Here is a 24,979-nt window from a genome sequence, read left to right as displayed (position 1 = left end):
AGAATGCAATCCCCCCTAACATTAGTAACTTTCGACTCCTTACTAACCAATTACAGTAAGGTAAGACCCCCTGACGTAGAGAAAAAACTTTCCCAGTATAAAACCCGACAAGACAATAAAGATCTTGAACCGTCCATGATACTAGGGTCCGCGTGTCTTCTTAGCCCGAGTGACCCTAGAGAGTTTAAGTCGCCGTGCCGTTTCCTCAGAACCAAGTCGCCTCGCCTTGCATCAGAAAGCAACAGACAAGGGGTCCCATCTTGTCCTTCAGGTCATGCAGACTAAGTGGTCCGGGACAAGGAAAGTTTTATATTTCTTTTCAGACCCTGACTCTCTGCCAGCAGGACCACAGGAATCCATGGGGAAGCCACAGCCTGTCTAGATGCATGAAAAGAAGCCGTCAAAATCTGATTAAACCTGACTCTAGACTTTTCTTCTGAGATATCTTTAGTCATAAAAGCCACCATTATCCTAAGGATTGGTGATTTGTTGTGCCTGTTTTATAGCATTTCCAACTTGAAATACCCCTGAGGTTGGCTTTCAAAAGCAGATGTTCACTCTTATTTACAAGCAGAATACAGATGTTCTGCGCTGTCAGTCAGAGGAACCTATAGGTGCACCAAAAAATCAGGCCAAGAGTCTTTTGGTCCAGGCACCCTAAAATCATGGGCTACTTCTACAGCATGTGACATTAGCTCAGGTTATTTTCTGTACCTGTAAATCTTGACAGGTGATGTTTATTTGCTGAAAGGGTGTTTGCAAAGCTCAATTAGCTAATGCCTATAAAGTACTCTGCAGAGATCCAGCACAACCTCTGCTGGGGGCATAGCACTCCCCTTCCTTGCCAGGCTCAATGGGAGCACTGTTGCTTTAAAAAGGGAGCTTGTCCAAGCTCTCCTCCTCCACTGGATCTAAGATGGATGCTCCTGCTGCAGCAGAGCCTGTGAGCAGACTTTGCCCAGCCTGCTTTTTTTGTTTTTCCTGGAAGCTTGCTCCAGACAAGTCAGCTGCATTGCAGACTGAGCAGAAGCAGGAGGGCAGCTCTCCCCAGGTAAGCTACCACTGCCCCAAAGCTGCACATTCCCACACCTGGATGGGGCAGCACCAAGGATGCTGCCATCCTGAGAATTATGGTTCTCTCCGTCCGTCTGTCTGGCTGACTCACAACAGCTCTCAGCCAGGCAAGAGTCAAACAGCTCTGGTCCTGGGCTCTTTTGTGCTCCTTTCCTGGGTGACTGGTGTGAATTTAATTATGAGGAGGACAGGGAGGTTCCTGTTCCACAGCCAAAGCTGAGCTTGTGCCTGTTCCTTTGTGTTAGCATCGCTTCCATGTTGGCATTTCTGAATGTGCCTGTGGCACCATGGTCTTGGGGCCATGCTGTGCCTGGCAGCAGCCCCTTCAGCCTGTGCTGGATGAGGAGATGGTCTTCAGTCACCACACAGAGCTGGGGGCTGGCTCAGGAGGGTTCTGCAGGCTCTCGTAGGCCTGCAGTCACTGGGAGCAGTTTAAGCTCTGTTGGCTCCTTTCCCTCAGGAGCGCATTGATTTTGCACTAAGCTCCTCATCTTTGAGGCATTAAAAATGTCATTGGTAGAGGACTGTGCACTGGGCCCTCCTATAACTCTCTTAAGTTTGCCTTTATTTTGCCTTATTATTCCCATGGACTCTTTGGAGGACACATTCCCTTTATAAAACATCATTTTAGGAAGGTCTTTCCTTTCCCCTTCCCCAGGGTGATAGACATTGGAGGTAGGAGACATTCCCAACCATCACAGAGTTGGAGGTGTGTTTTTCCTTAATGTCTTCCATTTACAGAACTGTTCCCTTTGGCCAGCAGTGTCAGACCCTGTTTGTACCCTCTAGCCCCAGGGATAGAGAGTGTTTGGGCAGTGCTGTCAGGGTGAAAAGTCTCTGCCCTGGCTTTAGAAGGCATTCTAGAAAGAGAAAGGTGCTGTAAAGGGACAGTGGTCTGTGCTGACTGGGAAGGATTGTTGTCACTAGCCCTGTCCTTCTCCCTGGACATGCCCCAGCAAAGAGGGTCAAGCCAGAACTGTGAGCACCAAGGGAGCTCTGTGACTGAGAGTGCCTGGTCCAGATGCTCCTATGAATGAGAGAATTGATAGGATTCCCAGGCAACCCAGAATTAAACTTGCTTCTCCTCCCAAGAATTTTTTGTGAGCCATGTGGCTTTACAGCTCATATATAAGGCCACGGGAATGGGCATCAGCCCATGGAGGTAGAGAGAAGCCGCTGTCTGTGCCACATATACAAAAGCAACACCCTTACAGCCTTCCCTGGGTAACCTTTTCTTTTTCTACTGTGAAGAACTGGTCAGGTTACCAAGAAAGACACACAGGAACTGTTGAGAGAAGAAAAAGTCTTTCAGAAATCTTTTTCTTCAGCCAGGTGGGTCCTCTGTTTGGGTTGGAGTCAAGGGCAGCTCTCCCTACAAAAAGGCAATGGTGGGCATTGATAATTTTTCCTTGTTGACAGTGTTTTTTTCCCAAATGTGGGGTGGATATATTTAGTAGAGGGATCTGCAGCCTCTGTTCCCCTAAATACACCTAAGGAGATCCTGTGTGTCCACTGTGTCCAAGATCCATGGTCTGTCCTTAGCATGGTGAGGTTAGAAATGCCAGCAAACAGAGAGCCAAAGTAGATCATGTCATATAGATGCTTTTGCTACACTTTTGGTGGAAAACTTGATATAGAATTTAGCTGTAACCACAACTGTATTTCTTATTTGTGAGTTTTTCTTGGGTTTGTTTTTTGGTTTTTTTGGTGTTTTTTTTTTTTTTTTTTTTTATGGAATCAGAATTTCATAGCTGAAAAACCATTAAATGCCAAAAGCTGTGAGGATAGTGGCATTTGCTAGAAATGAGAACAGAATTTCCTTTTACAAGAATCTGAAGGAAATCACTGACAATCTTCCTGTCTGCTAAGAAAATGCTCACTTTTAATGGCAACCGGCAAGTTGGGTACATTTATATGTAGAAAAACGTTGTAAAAAACCAAAATCACTGTCCAAGTTCAAACATCTGGTAATCAGAACCTCCTCCTCTATGTGTCAGGGGGAATTTTTGAGTAAAGTCTCACAGAGGAGCCCAAAGATGTTCTCCTGTTTCTAGCACATGTGGTGGCAGCCTGGGTTCAACTCTAGCATGAAATTGTGTATCTGCTTCTCCCAGCCAGAGTGCCTTCACCCTTACCCAGAGCAAATCTTGCACACTATAATAAGGAGCAAGTAATGTAAGACTTTAAATGATAGGACTTAGATTTAGGCCTGGTCCACTCATTTTGCATTTATTTATTTATTTATGCCTGCAATTATAGCTCAGTTGAATGATATTTTTCAATCAGGATCACAGATTTTCTTTCAAAACGCTACTAATGTGGAAAATTTACTTTTCCAAAGTGTCAAATAGCCTGACCTTCTCATGAATTCTGATGTATCATCGGTTTTATTTTTACTTCTGCTTTCATCAAGCACTTTTCCTTTATGCTTATTATTTCTCTCTAAATAGTTGTACCATATGACACAAGAAATAGAGGCTGGGTTCTGGTGGTTCCTCTCTGAGGCTGCCAGCAGCAGTCTGAAAGTCTCAGTACAAGAGATGATCGTACAGGCACTGGTTTTCCTCCAAAAGCCAGTTATGGGAACCACATTTGAAAATTAATCCAGGGCCTTACAAAATACTTCCAGGAAATGGTCAAGGTAATAGTAATGGGTTTTTACTTGTGGGGTTTTTGGGGGTTATTAATTTGGTTTCAGTTTTGTGGGGTTTTTTTTAGATCATGAAAGGATTTCACACATAACTCTTAGAAATTGTTTTTTACTTGCCATCAGCTGGGTATAGTCCCTATCAACTTCCCATCTATGTGGGTCGTTAATGATCCCCAACATTTTAATTCTGTGCGATCCAAAGGCAATGAGATTTAAGTTGTGCATGTATCTCCCCAGAAACCAGTGATACATTTCTTGAAAGTGGATTTCCCCTTTGAAACTTTTTGGTGATGCAACATTCTGTGCCTCAGCTAGTCTAAATCCCAAGAAGAATTGCTTCAAAGTGCTTTTTTATTGAAGTCCATACCCTTCAGAACCGAAGAAATTATCAGAGAAATGTCATATGTAAAGCTCAACATAAATAAATGGCCTGAAAGCAATAACATGAGGTACAAATATGAAGTGTTGCATGTAGTAAGGGATATCCAATTGCATGAATACCAAATGTGTATTGATTAACCAGAAAGCAGGGAAAGGTGTAATGTTGTAGAAATGAATCTCAGTGTGAGACTCAGGGAAAAATGAAAGGCTGTTGCAAAGCTAATGTAAAAAACTTGGACCATGTTTAGAGAAATATTCTAAGTGAGAGATAGGAGGAGTTTTTCTGCAGGGCAGTGTCACCATTGGGATGCTCACTTTGAGAGGGACAGGGAGATTTTAGAGGAAAACACCAAGGACATTAGGGGTTTTACAGTGTATGAGCTATGGTGAATTTGAAAGAATTAAGTAGAACAAGTTGAGATAATCAGTGATCATGTTCAAATATATGGAAGCTGTTTTCTAAGAATGGCTGAGATCTATTAAGCTACAACTTTTCATAACAGAAAAGAGACCAGCTAGAGAGGATGTACAACTCCTTTATAAAAAGTCATGAGTGACATGGAAAGGACGAATAGAAGTTAGTTGTTCCTTGTTCCTTCCATTGCAACATTTTGAGAAAACTGGTCAAGGTATCGGGGCCAAGATTCAGAATAAACAAAAAAGATAGAATTGGAAGGCCAGAAAAAAATTTTCATCAATGGAAGTAGAATGGATTTGGGGGAGGCAGGAAAACAAATGGAAAATTCCTACCAATTCCTACTGCTTCTTACTGAGGGAGTCCTGCTTGCACTCAGGATGTGCGTGCAGAGCTTGTGACCACAAGGAGAGGTCTGTGGCCAAGCTGACGCCTCCACTCAATGCGTAAAGCAAAGATGTGTGAGGTGCAATAACTTCAGTATGCACTGACAAGCAGAGCTGGCCAGTTTAGTGAAAGCAACAGGGTATCAACACAAAATTCCCTGTAGACTAACCCCTCTTTTGTCCCAGCAGCCTGGGTAAATAGTGCAGCTCTTAGTCTTTGGTGAGTTCTAGCATGTGGTTGCTAAATTCATCATTTCAAGCTCTTTTAGGTGCATGTGTATTACACTATAAAACCTGAAGGAATCAGTAGGCCTACATAGTGGCCTACTTAGTGACATTAAAGTAAGGCATATATTTTCTAAATATTCTGTGTGCATGTTTCCACTCTGTGCCAGCAGGATCAGGCCTTTATTTCTCTTTAATTTGTCACAGAAAACCTTAAAAATGCTAATACACGATATAAATAGGAATCTTCAGATAAGTGGAGCTGTTTTATATCTGTTGAGGACTGTCAGCAATATGCTTGCTTTTCTCTTTCAAGCTGATATTTAATTAGAGCATTTTTCTCCCCTCTCTCATATTTTTGTTTTAAATTTATACCTGACTGGAGAAGTGACTTAAAATAATTATATTCAATTGGTGACTTTGTAAATGATTTAGCAGATCAAAATTATTTTCATAAATAATTCAGACAGTTTTTCACTAGTTACAAATGTAGAACTATGCAGGGAATGTGGCTCTTTATAATGTGTAAACACTTACGAACACGAGTACTTTCTGTAAGAGCATTCCCATTAACCTAAAAATCACTGTTATAGGATGGCATACTTAGAGATATGGGCATTTAATTGGAAGGCATTAATTCCATCTTCAGGTGGGGAGATTGAGTCATGTTTTCCAAGCTGCCTACCACATGTGAATTCTTGATGCATAGGTTTTTTCCAGAGCATCCAGTCTATCCTCTGCCTTTCTCTCTGCCTCCATGCTCAGATTTCAAGGCACTTGAGGAGAACTTTCTATCCCCATGTCCCTGTCATCTCTCGGTGAAATGAACCAGGAGGGTCTGCTGTTGGCAGGAACCAACTGGTAGCTCATCCTTGTCTCCATACAGTGATTTGTGAAAATGAGATCAGTTGTCACAAGCCACTGTGTGAGATGGAGCAGATGCTGCTCATGACAGTGGAATAGGTGGGTCCCAGCAGTCCCAATGACATCTCACAGGAGTGGCAAATCTGTTTCTACACAGCTGTCCCTGAAGCTCTCTGTTCCATCTCCACCCCAGTGGCCCTATTCATCTTCTCCTCATGGCAGGACCAGCCCAGACTTTGTCAGCTCCTTGAGCCTTTGGACACACACAAAAAAAATTTGCCTTATCCCTGTTTCTAAAAGTGCACATGAAAGTTAAATCTCATATTACCCCTTGGAACCAGTTCAAACACAGTTTTGCATGAGATGCATGAAGATCACAAATTAGCAGCTCTTGAGCTGGTATCTGGTGACTGTGGGGTCTTTCCTGGGCAGACTTCAATGATATGAGCTCACAGCCCAGAAGGTGGGACCATATCCTGGGCTGGAGTGAGGGAAGTGTGACCAGCAGGTTGAGGTAGGTGATCTCCCCAGCTACTCCACTGTGGTGAGACTCCCCCTGGAATGCTGCATCCAGCTCTGGGATTCCCAGTGAAGGAAAGGTGTGGGCCCATTGGAGCAAGTGCAAAAGTGATCAGAGGGTTGGGATGTCTCTCCTATGAGGAAAGGCTGGGAGTTTGGATTGCTCAGTCTGGAGAAGAGAAGGCTCTGTGCTGCTGCTTTTCAGTACTTTGAGCCCTGTATGAAATATGACCACAGAAATCTTCTCAGGTTCTGTTGTGATAGAACAAGGGGTAATGGTTTGCAACCAAAGGAGACTATATGTAGACTAGATATAAGGAATTTTTGTTTTCCAATGGGGGTGGTGAAACACAGGCCCAGGTTGCCCAGAGAAGTGGATGTCCCGTCCGTGGAAACATCCTGGGCCAGGTTGGACAGGGCTTTGAGCAACTTGACCTGGTTGAAAACATCCCTGCTTGTTGAAGGAGAGTTGAACTACATGGCCGTTAAAAGTTGCTTCCAACCCAAACCATTCTATGATTGCTGTTCCAGAGGGAGATGGGTTTTCAGGCAAACTAAGCCCAGGCTTCTGATACTCACCGATAGACAAAAATCAGCAAAATGAAATTGATGTCCCATTGTATACCTCAAAATGGAAAATGGCCAGCTCACAGAAAGTGTACAATATATTGATACATCACAATATATTATATTATATAGCTGAGGTGCTTGAAACCCCCAAAGTGGAGCCTCTCCAAAGATAGTACAGCTGTAAAGACTTTGGTTTAGACTGAGGTGTGAGACTGTTTTGTTCTTAAGGAACATGTGAGACAGTTATGTGCAATCATTTCTATTTTGATGGGGGATCTTTCAAGTTTGTTTTATATTTACTTTCTCTGGTTCCCTTTGTATGTGCTGCCTGTGGTGCAACAAGCCTTTTTGCTTTTTCTTTTATCTGATTCCTTGAAAAGACAACTTCTCTTTAATCACTGTCAGAGACAGGTTTTGTTTTTAAGAGTCTTGATTAGTATTCAGGGACTTCAGACAACAGCGAAGATGGTTTTGAATTCTAACATAAGATTAGAAGCAAGTTAATAATCACATACCTTGGCCAAGGGTTTATAGATCATCATGATTTTCTCATACCTAATGGATGTTGTAAGGGTTAATGGAGTTTTTAAAAGGTATAGCAAAGGAACAAAAAGTTGAGTAGTGAAATCAGGCAAGGGGAAATACATAAATGTGTACCATAGTAACCAAAACTTAAGCAATCTTCTCAACAGAAGCAGCAGAGAATTAAGAAATCCTAAAATTAAGCATCATAAGATAGTCAAATGTGAATTTGACAAAATTTGACAAAATTCTTTGTGACTCTCAATGACTTTTTTTTTTTTTTTTTTTTTTTTTTTTTGCTTATATTGGTCATGTTTCTCACATGATATGTCAGGTTCAAAGCTAAGCATTACTATTTGAAACTGCTCCAGTACAGGAGGAGATGTATACACATTAAGCAAGGAAATACCATGCAAACATGAGCATAATACTTCTTGAAATGCAACTAAGTTGCAATTTAATTCATCCATTTCCACAAAATGGTGCACTATGAAAGGCAGACAGATGTCTTTGGAAAACCTAGAGCTGAAATGTTGGCAGCTTCCAGAGGGGCTGGTAGAGCAAGAGAGGTCTTATCAGACTGGCTGTGAGCAAGTGGCTGGATCAATGCAATCAAGCCCAAAGAAGGCTGGAGGGCTCAAAAGAACTGATCTGTGGACTCTTCATAGAGTAGCACTCACAATTTGTGTTCTTCTGCGTATTCCTTAGCACAAAAATGTGGACATAGATTTTCCAAGAATCCTTGCTCCTGCAGTATGACTGTGATTTAAATGCCTTTCCTGGCAAGTGGCAATATACTTGTGTGTGTGATAAGTGTTGTTGTAAAAAACGAAAAGATAGAAAAGATCTCTGAGCAAATGTTTTTCTTATGACATTTTTTTGTATGTGATTTTCACTTAATGGAAATAAATGACTTGGCCAATTGCAACATGAGTTATTATTCAAATCTGTCACTGGAATAAATCTTCCTTTTCTGAGATTTTCCCAAATGACTGTGTGTCAGGTAACTGTTTTTCACTTGAAAGCAACGATTAGCTCAAGTGTGAAGGGATGAATTTCGTGCCTTGCAAAATACTTGGGTGCTTGCTGTTTGGTGCATCTTAACACTGAAATGAAATCACAGGTGAAACCTGTTCTGCTTTAAAATCTGTAGTAGTGGCAGGGGCTGGGGAAGAAATGGGAATTTTAGTGAACAGATATGTCCTCCCTTTTGTAAACTTGAGCCAGCTGCATGCAGTAAGATCCGAATGGTGCAAGAGGTTAACTGGCTGATTGTCTTTCCCTTTGAAATCAGAATTTGGAACTAAATGAAGGTGATTTTAATTAGGCCATATGCATATTAATCAGAAATCACATTTGTGTGCTTGAGTTTGGTTTTCAATCAGGACATGGTGTTTAAAACATTGAAAAGTACAGATGTGATGCATCCTTCTCTTCGAAATGCTAATGATTGGTACAGATTGGGAGTTACTGATCACTGAAATCGCTAACATGGGTGGCTATTAGAAGGGCCAAAAGAGTTTAATAGCACAGATTCCAAGCATTTTATAGTAGTGTCTCCTAAAAATATTGCCATGCCACCCCCATCCCAAATTAATGCTTCTAAGGCCAGTGATGATGTAGTGTGCTCACACCTTAAGGTAGCACTGTGATTCATGTTTTAATGATAGTGGCTGCTGGCTGTAGCTATGGAATGTATTGTCATGGAAACTACGCTTTTCTATATTTACACCAGTGCTGGTTATGCGAGAGACAGTGCTTGAAAGAAAAATCTGTATAATATATAGCTTAATAACAAGATAGGCAAGCTAGGAATAAACAGATCAAAGATTCAGCACTGTTACAGCTGCTGTTTGTCACTACAGTACTTTTCTAAACAGGCTCAGTCCCTGTTGAGAGAAGTGCTGCTGCGATGTCACTTTGGGCTCCTGGGTCACACAAACTCAGGTTATGGAGCAGCTGACTGAAGGGCATCCATGCAGTGAGCTCCCATGGCACACGGGCTCGCGTCCAGGCTGGTCGGGAGGGAAGTGTGAGCTGAGCAAATTGAGGACAATGGTTTGTAAGAGCTTGTTATTTGCAAAAAAGAAATCTTCAGAAATGGAACTGGGTTGTAACTCTGACTGTGGAACAGCTCTATCTGCCACTTCCATCTAGAAACTGCTGTAATTTTACTGAGCTTGGGCTCTTGCGAGTGCTAAATTCAAAAATAGAGAGTGAGACACAATTATCAGAAAACATTATTCCAAGCTGGAATTTAACTGCACACCAAAATTGGATAAAATAAAGTTATTGTATGGTGCAACAGTAGAAGCAAAGATGAGGAAATTGGTTGTTTTTTGGCTTTGAACTTTGCAAAGCAAGGGTAAATTATCCTGATGAAATTCTACTTAAAGTATAGGTATATGCATACACACACATGCATGTATCTATACTTATTTAAACACTAAATAAAATCATAGTAGAACAGGTTGCCTAAGTTAGGGTCTGTCAGGCAGCTTTATAAAAAAAATACTGTGCTATTCATCCTCTTGTACTGCTTGATCTGGCTTCACACCGGGACCTCCATTTGCCATTTTCTCTGTTCTGTTGTATAACAAATTTCTACTTCGGGTTTGTTACAGAAAACTGTTTCAGTTGTGACTTAAGAACTCACTTGCAATTGCCAGGGAGACAAGCTGCTCTCATTTCTTTAGAAAGAGTTTCTAATTTGATGGGCAGAGCTTAGTGAATCACAGAAAAGCAGGGTCAGGGCACTGTGGAACAACTGCTTGGTTTACTCTGCTATCAGCTGTGAAATCATTAAGGACATCACTTTACTTTCCATATCATGGCCTTTTCATTTTGTATTTGCGTCTGCCAGGACCAAACCTAAACCTGGAGGATACATTAATCCAACTTTTGATATAAATAATCCTCTTAAAAAGCACAGCTAGTGATTTGTTCATCCAAGCGCTTTATTATGCATTTTCAGCTGGTGTTGCTTTAACTGAAGGAGCAGTGACAGCTGTAACAGAATCCAAACGAGTATTATGTTCCCAAACTTCTTCTTTAATTATTGCTTTTCTGGTTTACAGCAAGATGTTTGCAGGTTGCAGGATAGCAGTACTAGCTGGAGACAGTTACATTGCCTCCAAAGCAGAGTTGAAAGAGGCTTGACTCTTTAGCTTCATGCTGGTGCATTTTCCGTGTAACTTCATATCTTTATTCAGTGTCTCCTGCAATCCTTCAACCTGTCTATTTGTAAATTTGTGCCTGGAGAAAGCTCCCATGTGGCAAGCCAGGATTGGATAAATGTTGCTTGTATTTCTCTTATTACAAACTCCCAGCATCTGTGATTTTCAGCTCTGAGTACAGTTTGTTTCCTGCTGAGATTCGTCTATTTGGGGAAAGCAAAGGTCATCGCTTCTCTGGAGTTGCGACTGATTTGATTCTTTTTCACGGGGAGGTGCTGGGAAGGGAATCCTTACTGGAATGCATATTGATAAAGGCTGAGGATCCTGGCTTCTTAGATAAGTCATTTTTTTTTCTCTTCTCTTCTCTCCACACTATGACTATGTATTGCAGCAACTCACTGGCTTTTTACCAAATCAGGAGCTGCAGTATTTTTCTTCCGATGGAATAATTTCAGCCCACTTCAGCTAGCATGACAATCTTATGTGATTGTTATGAGTAGGCGTTTACATCCTTTTACATGCTAATACTGCCACACCTGCTAGTCCCCCTCATTTCCATTTCTCTCTTTTTTTCCTTTTTTTCTTTTTTTTTTTTTTTTCCCCGATGTAAAAACTAATTTCCCAGAGGAAGGGAAATCCTGAGATCCGTGATCGTTGTTGCATCGTTGATTCACCAACAAAGAAGGGGATGGCTGAATGGGACCCAGGTAGAGATTCAAGCAGGCTGCTTCTGACCAGCAAGAGGAAAGCTAGCTGTTGAGCAGCATATGTTGCCACTCCATGTGCTGTGTTAGCTACTTGTTTTCAGCCTTCAGTAGGCTGCCACTACTGCAGCACTAAAGGAATGTGCCCTATTGTTAAAAATCCTGACTGCTTTACACCAATGATTTGCCACTGCAAAGTTGCATGCACCAACAACACTTTATCGTTGATGTTTGGATGCAAGGTAGGATGTGGTTAATGTATTTAAATGCATGCTGTAACTCCTTTGAATATCTGTGCTGTTTAATTTCATGTCTGACTAGAGATTTCAGTGCAAATTGCGATCTGTTGGCTATAAATTAGGGCTTACTGCCGGCATGCTTTAAACGTTAGAGAAAAAAAAATCAGAAGTAAAGCTTTCTTATTTCCCAGGGTTATACCAGCAGAGATTTACACGGGAGAATTATGGATTATGAAGCATTTGTTTTAGAGTTGATTGTATACTTAGCTAACAGTGCTAAGATTGCTAAACCACTACTCTGCTATTTGCCTGGCTTTATTGATTTGGATGTGTATACTGTTATTACAAAAACACAATCCAGCAAGACTGAATGTATTTTTTTCCATTTATATTGCTGACATGGTTTTTAACCAGAAGAGCAATGCTGAAGTATACAACCCTGCACTTCTCTGTAAGAAAGTAAGCTCCCGATCCCATTTTTAGGTCTAGAGGAATATCTTTGAGTAAGTGTTTTCTTCTAGGGATTGGACAATCATTTAATTTTCCATTTAAATTTAAATCATAAGGTGGCGCAGTTAGCCAGAGAAGTTTTTTTCCTGGCTGTGTAATGTAACCCCATCCCAATTTCTTTAACAATGGTGTTGGATTGGACTCTATTTTCCCCCATATACATCCTGGATTGACGTTTGAGTATAACCAATGTTTGTTATTTTACTGAAATAATTCAGAACTCACGACATGTTTTTAAAACTTATTGTCTTTGGGGAAAAAGTTTGGTTCTTGGATCACTGGGTTAATCATAATGATTTTACAGAGGGGTTAAATATTTTGTCCCATTCCTTTTCCTTGCTCTCCTTAAATAGTGGATGATATTGAAACTGTTCCTCTATGTCTAAATAGAGTAGGAAATGAGCAGTTATATTAAAAAAAAATAGTGTCAGTAATTACTTAAAATCATTAACTTCATACTTGAACTTTGCTAATCCTTAAAAATAGCTAAACTGCAAAAATAAAATTTTAGTTATACAGTCCACAAACTAGGGAACACAGTATGCTCTGTGAGTTCCTGTCTGACAGAGTAGCCTAAATAAAATGAAAAGACTTTATGGACTAGGTTGTAGATGACTCAATGCTGCCTAAACGTATATCAGCTAGAAGTTAATGACAGCTCATGTATTGCTTGGTGTAATACCCTAACTCAAACTTGGTTATAGTCAAATGCAAATTATTTGTGTACCTTCTGCTTTTCCTCTAACTATGGCCTGCCTATATGTCTGGTTACTTGGGGCTTTCTTGAACTAAAGTTTCTTGTTTCTTCCCTTCTGTTTTAAATAGGCAAAAATATGGTCTTTTAGTGAAAGGGTTATAATTTAATTGCTGTGTCATGATGCCACTAGTGATATAAATAGCATTAAGAGTTTGTCAGATAAGAAGCTTTTTAATTTGCATTTTTTTATAAGATTTTTTTTTTTTTTACTTTAACTTTCAAACCTTAAGTCCTCTTGTTTCCAAATGTTAAATTCTAATTCATAAAGGTGAATTGTTAGTCAGGGGAAATTAAATATAAGCCACCCTTCTACAAAGGTAGGCCAGTGGCCTAGGGACTACTATCCAATTTGTATTCCTGCCTGTAAGCATGATTTTCAAAGATTATTCTTTGATGCACTTAAGTTCTTTCAAGATTTTCAGATCCTGTTAGGAGGAAGCAAGAGAACAAAAATCATAAATTCCAAACTTTTTTTCCCCTAATCTTTCTTTAGTGCTTCAGGCTTATTACATTAGTCACAGTCAATGTTTTATCTTCTTGTGGTGATGTATGAACTACTTCTCAAATGAAATGTGGATGTGTGGGATAGTGATCATTTTCAGGGAGATGAGAAGGAGCTCAAGTGAACTTATTTATCTTGGGCTGGTTCAACATGTGTCCAATTAGTTCCCTTTGATACCACCATCAAGCATGCACGAGATACACTGGTAAATGTACAGAAATCACCTCACTTCAAATAGCTTTTTCTCATTTTTCTTTGTTCTGCAGCCTGTATATGAATTCATGACTTCTTTGCTCTGGACACTTATATTTCTAGATTCATGGGTGCAGATCCATTGTTAACAACCAAAAAGTGTGAATAAGAAGTAAGACTGTTTCTTTTTAGGAGATGTTTTAGTCATATGACATGAAGTCATGGATCTAAGCATGCTCACAATATTATGACTTCTAGAATCACGTGGTTCTTTAACACAGGAAAGAGTGTAATATCCTGAAATGACAGTTTATATTCTGGGTGACAGAGGGGAAAATAGGTCCTCAGAGTGTAATACCAAGATAGTGGAATAGGCATCAGAGGAATTCAAAGTAGGCAAATATCTCCTAGTGCTACAAAACTGACTCCTTTCAAAAGGACAGGGCAAATTGCAGTATTGCTTACACTTTTGATTTGCAGTTTTTAATTTTGTGTTACATACAGACTTCTTTTTCCTATGGTCAGAGAAGTGAGTGAGAGAAATGTGCCACCTCAGAGCCATCACACCCATTTTATCATTTCCCCATGCTATAGTTTTACTGTCTTCTCATTCCTAGCAGGTGGTGCCAGGGAGTTGGTGTGGTGGGGCAGGAAGAGGGTGCACTTCTTACCACACCATGTGTTGCAAAGAAGGTCAGTGGAGGAGCTCTCACTGTGCCTGTGGGAAGCTTTGCTTGTCAGCTTGATTTCCCAGTGATGTCCAGTTTTGTGATCCTTGACTTTTAAACTGCAAACAATTCAAAGGAGTTTAATTTGAAAGACGGGTCAGTGCCTACCTGAATTGTCACGATTGCACTTTAACACATTTGAAGACTTGTTCAGTTTCTAGTAGAGAAGTACCCATGTTCCCATCACAGCAGTGCAGAGCTGAAGCAGAAACAGGATAAGCAGTTGTAAAACACAGCCCTCAGGTGCCAGGAGGTGCTGTGCAGAACTGTCTTGTTCACCATCCTGCACGGTTGGCACATGACTGCCTCTCCCCTGAGTCCTTAAGCAGCTCCACAGCTACTGGACAGATTGATGCCCACGGATTGAAGGAAGGCTTGTGTGTGAGACAGGCCCACATTCGTGGATCTCCATCGAGAGGAGTGCATGGGCCAATATCAGATTCTTACTGAAGATGCTGAAACTTAAATGCATGCTAAAACGTCAGTATATGCTTACTCACTTTGCTGGATTGTTTGTTCAGTATTGCAGAAGAGTTATCTCCTGCCTCTCAATATCCTGTTCATTTTGCTCTTATTAAGAGTGCTGGGAAGGGATTTCAGGTTGACTGATATGTTTCTTAAATTATATTTCAGTCACAGTTCTGACTCTCAGATGGAAGTGTTATTCTGCCTTACCTCTTTTACTTCTTTATATTGAAAATAGATATTGAGGATATTCCAGTGACTTTTCTGTTTGTTGACCTTGACCAGCTATTTTGATTAATCCTACTTTCTTTTTGATTTAGGTTTATTTTTATATCTGTCCTAGCATAATTTAATTTCTTTTTAAAGAGATAAGATATACTTACCTCTCTTCCCTGTCTCCTCTTTCCTCCTAGCACGTTTATTACAACCAGTCCTCCAGCAAAACAGCTGGTTTTGGAAGGGTTATTTCCTACTATTTCTCAGTTTTAGCTGAAACAGCCAAATAGTGGCATATTCCACTATCCAAGGTGAGGATGCAAGTAAACCCACTTGTTTCTTCAACTGCCAGAACTTCTATGTTTTGAAAAATTATTGGATTGCAGAAGATTTTATTATTAAGACAAACATTAAGTAGCATTACTGAATATCTTGACATTCCTATTTATTATTTTTTATAATTATCAAACCATTAGGAAACTAGTAATTTTCTGTACTGGTATTATTGGTATTTTTAAGGAACTCTGGTGTGCCACTTAGTTCTTAATTGAGAATATTCTCTGTGTTGTCATAATTTAGATCTGGCTAGTGTAAGGAGCAGCAGTTAGAGATTCCAGGAAAGTACTTCTCCAATGAGGTATGATCCATAGCAGACCTGTTTAAGGCCTTGCATGCTTTAGCTTCTTGATGTACCCGCAGAGGTGAAGTGCAACTAGATATAACACTCACTCAAATTCCAAATGATTTTTTGACAATAATCTCCCAGCCCTGCCCATGTATCCTGTTTTTGTTTTGCATTACAGAGTAGGCTTGGGGTGTGGAAACAGGATGCCTTTTTGATGAAACTAAGCAGAAACACACCAAGTATTCTGCAAAATCTTACATGTGTTCAGCTTATAAAAGCAGATTAACACTATTTCAAAGGAAAACCCAAAACACAGGTGTGATGCTCTGATTGAGCCCTTCTTATCAGCACTTCATTCTGTGAATCCATTCATGCTGCTTGCTGTTGTGTACCTGAACTCTGACTCCACTGATGTATTTAATTTCTGATTTTTTGGGGGCCAGAACTGGAGACATGTAAAAATGCAATATATCCATGGTCATGTTGACTTCTGTGATCCATCTGTAGAGACTGGTATATTGTATAGGGTTCCAGAACCCTGTAAAATAGTTTGTGCCTATTCGTGGACAATCAGCAGAGTAAGTCAGCTGGAACATTGCTGCCACTTGCTATGCATAACATTGACAGCAGCACTGAGAAACCTACTTCCATGAATAATTCTTGTTAGGCTACTGTGGTGTTTAACTAAAAGTGCTCAGCAATAGAAGGAGCTGCAGAAGAGATGCAGCATTGCCATTGGCAAGAGGCTCTGAGCACGATCACTTGAGTCACAGCGGATTTGTGCACAATGCTCAAGGCAGGGAGAGTTGTCTTCTCTGGCATTGCATTTATGCAAGCTGGACATGGGGTGTAAACCCAAGCAAATTTACCTGGCTGTATCTTTTTACTTCTGTCAGGCATTCACTAACCCCTTGCACTTTACCACTTCTGGCTGAAGAAGTGATAGCTCTCCAGCAGTTCCCACCCATCATCAGTGTGGGAAAAGAACAACTACACATTTTACTCAAAGGCCACCAGTCCAAGATCTTCTGAGTAGCAAGTAGCAGTTTATGAGGCTGTGGGACCCTGTCAGGAACTCCTCCCAGTATTGAAAAATGTATAAAGTGGATCCTACTTTTCAGAACTTTTTGTTCCCCAACATTGAGGAGCACTGAGAGGAACTCTGGTATCAGAGAAAACTGTGACATTGTACATGATCCTGAGTTTCTTAACTTGAACTCAGACAGGTGCTGTAGAAATTGATATTACAGGAGACACAGGATGGCAGAAGCCTAAGGAGAGGTAGGAGGCAGCAGCAGGAAGGTTCAGGTGGGGCACGTGGAAAAAATGACATGAGGCAGGTGATGGAGAGAAAGCAACTTAGGGGTGGGATAAGAAGGCAGTGGTCTGGGCAAGGGTCCTGAGGAGGCAAGGTGAAAAGGAAGCTGGTGAAGTCTGGCTAGATTGTAAATGGTAAAAAGTTGTTTTGTGACTCTTCTGAAAGTTTGGGCTCATGCCCTCAATCACACAGGAGTTACTGGGTCACTGGTCAGGGAATGTGAGCAAGTGTTACCATTTTCTCTTATTGAAGTGAGTTCACTTGCCAGCTGTCACCCACTGGTGCTGTCCAACATCTGGGAGGGAAATGTTGAGGCATTTCTCAAGCATCAAGAGCAGGTGTTAAAAATATCTGTGTTTGTATGAGGGTACTGTGTTTCACTTTCTGCCACTGTTGTGTCCAAAAGCTCCCTGTACACCGTGACAGAAATGGGTGCCTGGTGGGAGATACCCTGAGACAATTTAAATTAAGAAATCAATGCTGAAAGTTGCTTTTTAAAATTAAGGTGTCTTGTTTTGGTTTTTAAAAGTTTTATGCACTGAAAGAAAGTTCTATTGAAGGTGAGATCCCCAATCCCTGCATCATTTTGAATCAGTGGGGTTTTTTTCCCACATTTTGCCAGAATATCTTCTTAGCATCCCTGAACAGCTGGATGGCTCACAGTGCTTGCTATCATAGAATCATAGAGGGGTTTGTGCTGGAGGGGACTCTAAAGTATCACCTAGTTCCAGCCCCATCTTGATGTCATGCTTCTGTCATTACAAGTCATTTTCTGGTAGTGCAGCAGTGGAGTCTGATATTCACCACTCCAAATTACTTATAATTCACCTGGAGCTAAAGGACACAGTGAATGCCCTCTGGACTGTACCTTTGACCATACAGACATAGTGGGAAAAGGGTTTCTTTTTTCACCTAGCAATAAAGAGGACCTAAATGTTGTTGTTCTTAAGTACTGCAATAAAATTTACCTATGGAAAAAGTAGGGCAGGAGGAACATAGCTAAGGGTTACTGAACACATGGAAGAAGTTCAGAGTTTGCTCAGACACTTAAGTTTTTTGATGTATTTTTGCTTCAAATTATACATAATAATTACATAAAATGAGGTACTTTCAAATATAAATGACTTGGTGCTCAGCTACATGAGCTGCTTGATTTTGCAAACTAATTATTGAGTAAGAGAGGGATATATATAGACATTCATCTTAGCTGTAAGAGATGTCATAGAAGAGAATGGTGATAAAGAAGTGTTATATAAATATATTTAAGTGATAATAGCAATAGAACTGAAAACTGTCACTGAACAGTTGTCCTGATATTTGAAAAGTAGCTTTTATGTTTCCAGTGTAACTGTCAGAAATATTCTCATTAATAAAATACATATATTTATTGCTTTCACTTTTCTGGTTGTGCTTCCTTCAGCTTTAAGCATTTGCTATAGAATTCATAAACATGAAGGACAGGATTTCTCAAGAAAGCCTTGCTGGGGGTTGTGCTGAATGTAATGGAAACCTCAATGAGAAGATTACTGATGGGAATTCCTCTGACTCCCTCTAGAAGTTAATGATCTGTAATCCCAGGAGAGATGGCACAGAATGATCTGATGAAGTATTAAGGCAGTTTGAGCTATTCTTTTGAGTCACTTAGCTCTGGAGTGTTCTGAGAAGTAAAAGGGAAGTAAAAATTGGGAAGTAAAAATCTTCATCCAACTTCAATGAAGAATTGCACCTGTTAGCTACTCAAATGATCCCCACCAAGCCAGAAAAGCAGGTTTTCTGGGACACTGACTCTTGGTAAACAGGACAGTTTTTCATTTTTTCCTTAAACTGACATTTCAGAAACCTTGATTCTGAGAATCCTGACAGATTGTTTTGGGGAGATTTCCTTTAGGAGATGCTGACAGCTGTTCAGCGTAATTAAGATGAAAAATGCTAAATATGAATGTTCAGAAAGTCATAAGGTGCTGTCAGCACCAAAGTCCACACAGTGAATCACCTGGAGGCTCTGTAGGTGTGTCTGATGTGGTAAAGAGCCTGTGCCAGCACATAGCTGCCTGAGAAGGAATGTAGACACATCACTTGCAGGATGTGAGCTCATCCCCTATGGAAACAGGCTTGTAACTTCAGGCCTTGGACCAGCTGCCAATATTTAGAATATGCCTATATTTCTAAGACAAGGAGGACTAATGATTATACTCAAGTATTTAATTCATAATTTTCCATATTGAAAAATTGTTAGATATTTCCCTGGACTGAATTTTATGATGATCTCAAGCTCTTTCAAGACAATTTGTAGATGTAGCCTGAAGGATTGTTCACTCCAGGAACCTCTTCCAAGAGGGAGTATGGATGAGGCTGCATCAGGGGAGATTACTTGCAGCCTACAGGCAAACCTCTATCTTCAAACACCTCCCACCCCTGCCCTTTGCCTTTTGGTAATATTTGAGAGCATGAAACACATCTTGTGTTCATTTATTAAAGATGCTACTTTAGTAGCAGCATGGATGTGGGCCTCTCCCAACCACTTGGCCTGAGAACCAAGGGTCATGCTGAGAAACCGGCGCATTTAGCATAGCTGATGTAGCGTAAGGGCTCAATCGTGATTCCGCCACTCCGATCTTCAAAAATGTAACCAGTAGGTCAAAGTTATCTAACCATAACAGCTCTGTCAGGCTGGGTGCATCTGGACCTGTGACCACCACACATGTGCCAGTCCACCTGGAATGTACCCGGGTGTGCTGGGTTAGAGGTCTGAGCCCAAAACTGTGAGAAACGTGTGCTGAGCTCAGAGACCCTGTGTCCAGCACAGAGGTGCTCCACCCTCCAATACTTCCCTTCTTAGCTACTTAACCGCTTAACCTTTACCAGTCACAGGTGCTTCAAGTAGGAAGAGGAGTTTAAATTCAGATAATTAAAATGTTTCATAGATAAAAAAGGCATTTAAATGAGTAATGCACTCTTGCCCATCACCATGTAAGGCTTATAACAGCCCTGTGAACAGTATATTGTTAAACTGTCTATGTCCTGGCCCTTACCCTATTTATCAGAGGTGTTGTCAGTGGCTGGCAGTGAGATGACTTGAACTTTGTACACATTCTAGGGAAATCCCAGTCTGTGTAAAGCATAGTTCCATAACAGGAGAGTCACCTCCATAAAACATTGAGAAAATAGACTGAGCCAGAGACGGTTCTGTGACCTTGATTTAGGACAGGGAATGGGAACTCCTTATTTCTATTCCTGGCTCTCACATAGAATTCCTATTGTGGCCTGAGGAAAATTGTGCCTTACATCTTTTTCTAGAAAATCAAGTTGATAATACCTGCCTCAGAGGAATATTGAGAATTAATCATTATTGTGTGTAAACAGCATGGAAGTGAAATGAACCATGTAAATACAATTGGTTTAAGGATCAACATAAAGCCATGGTTAGGCAAAGATGGGGAGGATATAAGTGAAAATGGAATTACATTATTGAAAATCAAAGTATCTCCTTTTTTTTTTTTTTTTCCTGAGTCCCTCTTTCCTCACTGTTTCTTTCAGGCACACCTTGAAATGCTATTACTCATCCTTTTTTTTAGGTTCATCCTTCAGGTCTGAGGTTTCACATCCCCTCTTTTTCCCGTATCAGATTGTTGTAGGTGATTTGCAAGTCCCTGCAAAAGTGGATTTGAAAAGAAAGTGCTGACAGGCTCTTACCTCCATCCATCCAAGATAATGCTACTATTGTCTAATTTATTATATAAAATTGCTGAAGGGAAGAAGTGATATCCAGAGCTCTGGCTGAGTTTTTATTTTGCAAAGATTATTTAAAAATAGTCATAGGGGGATGATACACAAGGAAAGAAGCTGAAAAGCAGATGAAAGTACACCTGTTGCAAGGAGGCATATCGGTAACTGCATCATGCAAATCTTGGGAGTGTTCAGGAATTGTGGTTAGGCTGATCACTGGGAGGAACATTCAGCCCAGTTCAGAAGGCCATGTGGCTCTCAAACTGCACATTATATCCCAGGTTCTGCAGTCTACAATAAATTAGGCAAAGTGCTGTAGAGCTGCATGAAATTCAGGATACAACAATCTGCAGAGCTGTGAGAGAAGGTCTTTTCAGTGTTTCTGTAGTAGTGTTTTGCACTGTACCTATAAAATATACTTTTCCTACTTTTTTCTTTCCCTTGTCTGTGCCAGTCTTTCTGCTCAGGTTCCTGGTCCTTAGCTGAAGAAAGATAATAAATTAGCTGTGTAGCAACTAAACACTTGACAGCATAAGAAAGCATAGGCCATTTTTGCACTGGCAAAATTAACTGAGGACTAATATTCCATACACAGTAGTTTGGGATATAAAATAACCAGGACAATATGTTTTCATAATATAAAGTTTGGTGATACATTTTAAAACATGTATTCCTTCCCAGAACAATTAAGAAAACTCAAGGGAGGAGGTGAGAGCAGAGGAGGGAGAAGAAGTTGACCTAGAAAATGCACTTGCGGGTCTAATTTTGTGTGTATGTACGTATTAGAGAGGAGACTGTTGCACCACCTCCTCAAAGCCCTGGTGTTTTGCACTCTTTACTATATGCATCAGCCCCCACGTGAGTTCCAGACATGCAAGCCTTTAACTTTTCAGCATTAAGGGTATGTCTTTTCAGTGCTTGAAGATCACAGCCCTGTAAAGGTGTTGGAAGTGAGGAGACAGAGAGGGACTAGAGGCTATATGAGAGAAACTTTCAGAGGATTGCAAGATCTGGTTATGAAGTGAGAGGTTTTGTATTGAAAGTGTTCTTGTTGCAGGGCCTTCAGGCTTGCTTCCTCATGTCAGGTACAGCTGCAGGGACAGGGGAGCAGCATCTTCATCACAGAGCTGGGACTTGAACCTCAGGATATTGCTCCTTGTGTTGGAGGCAGCTTCCTAAAACGGAGGTTTGATTTGCTGTCTACAATTGCCTAATCTGAGTGGATCTGATGTATAAATCTCTTACTGATACTAGATTGCACCACTTTTTGCATTAGCAACTTTCCCTTGCAATTGGAATGAAAACTCATTCCAATTGTGTGCTGAGCCAGAGAAATGGAGATGCTCTCAAACTAATCCACATTCTGCATGCAAACACCAGCTGTTTCTTGACTGTTTTTATTCACCAGGAGGGCCAGCATAGGGCTCCATGAGTTAATAAAGTTTCTGTTATTAGATGAGAATTAGTTGTCCTGTAGTCTGATGAGTTTTCTTCTACTGTCTCCAGTTATTCATAAAATAAAGGAGTGCAGATAGGAATGGGTCATCTCACATCATAAGAACGCATCAAAGTAATCACAGAATCTTAGAAATGTTGATTGGAAAGAACCTCTATAAATGACCTCATCCAAACTCACTGAAAGCAGGAGAAATGAGAGGTGATTTAGCATGCAGGAGACACCTCTCTTTGCAGAATGAATGGTTTGGGTTTTAAGTAATGCAAGGTGAAATATCACTGCAGCTAAAACATAAGGAAATCTGGGAAGCATAAACCAGAGTTTAAAACTAGGGAAAGGAAGTTGGCAGTTCTGAATGTTGCTCCCTGTTCTTCCATTGATCTAAACATATGTAGGAAGTTGATTTGCCCTCTGCTGATTAAGGCTGGGAGTGTTGCCCGGGACCAGGATGGTAGGGGCTTTTGTCTCCTTTTATGCCTCCATTTATGAGTTCAGGAAGAGTTTGTGAGACTCTAAGGTCAAGATCCTTGCGATAATTAGGAACCAGCCCCCTTGCCTTTTGACAGGAATTAAGTACCTGCTAAGGATCTGCACATGCAGAATTTCTTTTTCTCCAGTGTTTCCTTTATTCAGCCTATGCCTTATTTCCTCCTTTGCTTGACTTCTCCAATATGCATATATGCCTTTTCTGCTTTTCCTGGCTCTTACTTAAAATTCACTGTTAGACCCCAGGTCAGTTGATGTGGTTGGTTTGGGTAGGGAAGTCAGGAGGGCACTCCCAGAGAGAATCACAGACAGGAATAAGGATATGTGTCCATAACCTGTCATACATATGGACATACAAACAAGCAGGTCACTGAGCTCTGCCCTTACCTGCTTGATTAGTAATACTCCCACTCTTAATTCTGAAACTTTGGTGACTCTAGGCCTTGGATGATGGTGGGTGGGTGGGAGAAGCGGAATGTCTGTTTAAGGCTGTAAACTGCATTTGAAAGTGTCAAAAATGTTTGTGATGCAGAGTCTATTTGCCTTATATAGAAAATTCATGTTGTCACATCCCTGAAAGTTCTTATGCAAGATTAAGAAGTCAAATGGATCTTTGAATGCTGCAGTAAATAACAACATGACTTGTTGTCAAAACCTTAATAAGTTAAATCTAGCTGATGTATTTTAAGCATTTCTTTATTAAGAGGGCTTTAACTCCTTTAATTGCAACTAAAATTAAAATAAGGCAAGAAAAGGGAGCAGATTCTGCTTTTATTTTCCTGCATAATTTATTCCTCTAGTTAGATGGTGATAAGCTGATGCAGACACACAGACTGATATTGTGCTGTAGTGAAATACCTCCATTTTAGTAATTCCAGATTTGGCTAAACCTTGTAAATGACTGATTTAAACACCAAGGCACAGCACTTAATAAGACTCTATTCCTTTGTGGAGTTTAGCTGCAGAAATTATGGTTAGGACTTTTTATTGAGTTGCTTTTCTCAGACCTCAGTCAGACTTGGCATCTAAAGAAATTTGGTTATTTCGTCTGAACATATTGATGTCTTTTGAAGTGGCACAAAGCCCCATCTTCTCTTGCTTTCCTATCATAAAATAGCTTCACAAAGCATCAAATGAGTATTAAGTATAACACTACATGTGCCCCCCGGTATCTGTTGGATTTTAGTTTAATTTAGGGCACAAAATTTACCAAACAGAACTACTGCTGTCATGAATTAGGTAGCTCTTTTGAGTACGAGTCGCAGTTTGCAAAACTGATAAATGAGAGTAAACACAGCATTTCATCAGTGTTCCTTAGCTATTATATTGTTATCTTCTCCATGTGAATAAAAGTTCTGATAATCTTCATTCACCAGCTGCAAAGCAAAATTCGTTTTCCTGTTGTGACTAATGTGGAAGGGTTTCTTTTCATTCAGAAAGACTGGCATGTACTGCAAAGAATAAGAAAATAATGAGGCTGTTGCAGGACAAAGGAGAAGGTGCTGAGAACTGGAAAGAGCTGAATGTTTTTTGAACTTGTAACTCTTCAAATTACATTTTCTCTGTGTGAACTTTTTAAAATGAAGTGAATTTCTCCTGTTTATAACAGTGTGCTTGAACCTGTGGTGTGCAACTAGAATAATTCTATTCCCGACACAGGATTATATAAGGATGTTTAAAGTTGCAGTGCCATTCCCAAAAGAAAAAGACCTTATAGGTTCATATTTATGGTTTAACAGGTGAGATCCCAAAAGAAGAGCAAAGGACTTTATTTTTTTCAATGTGTTTTCTCTAATGCTAAAAATATGAACTATAATTAAATGCTCTAAATATGATCAGCGATGCCTGAGATCGACAGCTTTTTGGTCTGAAACAACCAGCCTGCAGGTGGTGGTGACCTTCTGGCAGTGTTTGCTATCAACTACAGCTGTTTTCATCCCCTCTTTGGCTGTAGATACCCCTCTCTGCTTGCCTGCAGAGATCGTACAAACAACCATTTAGCAGCTTGCTCTGAGCTAGCGCTTGACCCCTAAGGAGGGTGCAGACTACTTAGAGACACATTGACTTGCTGCTATTCCCTGCTTCAAAGTGCACTGCTGTGCTCAGCTGCTGTCTGCACGGGTCAGCTTCAGGTGCAATCCCACAATGGAAAACACACTTCAGAACAGATGCACTTTGGCAAGTGGAAAAAGCTCCGAATTATTTTAAGGAGCTCTGTAACTTGCTATATATTTTTTTGTTCTAAATATCTGCATTTTAAAAAATCCTTTGGA

At 40.5% G+C, this 24,979-nt stretch overlaps 1 protein-coding gene across 12 annotated transcripts in view; it reads left to right on the top strand.

Moving 5' to 3' along the window:
• The window catches only part of DLG2 (discs large MAGUK scaffold protein 2), a 983,427-nt gene that overhangs the window by 354,391 nt on the left and 604,057 nt on the right, over positions 1-24,979 (top strand). The window contains exon 1 of one of the 12 annotated variants that reach the window (XM_058044785.1): positions 11,030-11,728. The exons of 9 other annotated variants lie outside the window; for them this stretch is intronic. In XM_058044785.1, coding sequence (XP_057900768.1) covers positions 11,627-11,728 — 102 coding nt within the window. In that variant the 5' untranslated portion in view covers positions 11,030-11,626. Of the gene's footprint in view, positions 1-11,029; positions 11,729-24,979 lie in introns of those variants that run through there. 2 more of the 12 variants (XM_058044813.1, XM_058044821.1) reach the window with 2 other exon arrangements.

The sequence above is a fragment of the Melospiza georgiana genome, chromosome 2 (genome assembly GCF_028018845.1).
Source record: "Melospiza georgiana isolate bMelGeo1 chromosome 2, bMelGeo1.pri, whole genome shotgun sequence".
In the NCBI taxonomy this organism is placed as follows: Eukaryota; Metazoa; Chordata; class Aves; order Passeriformes; family Passerellidae; genus Melospiza; species Melospiza georgiana.
The sequence above is the reverse complement of the archived record's forward strand: the minus strand, read 5'-3'. Positions and strand labels throughout refer to the sequence as shown.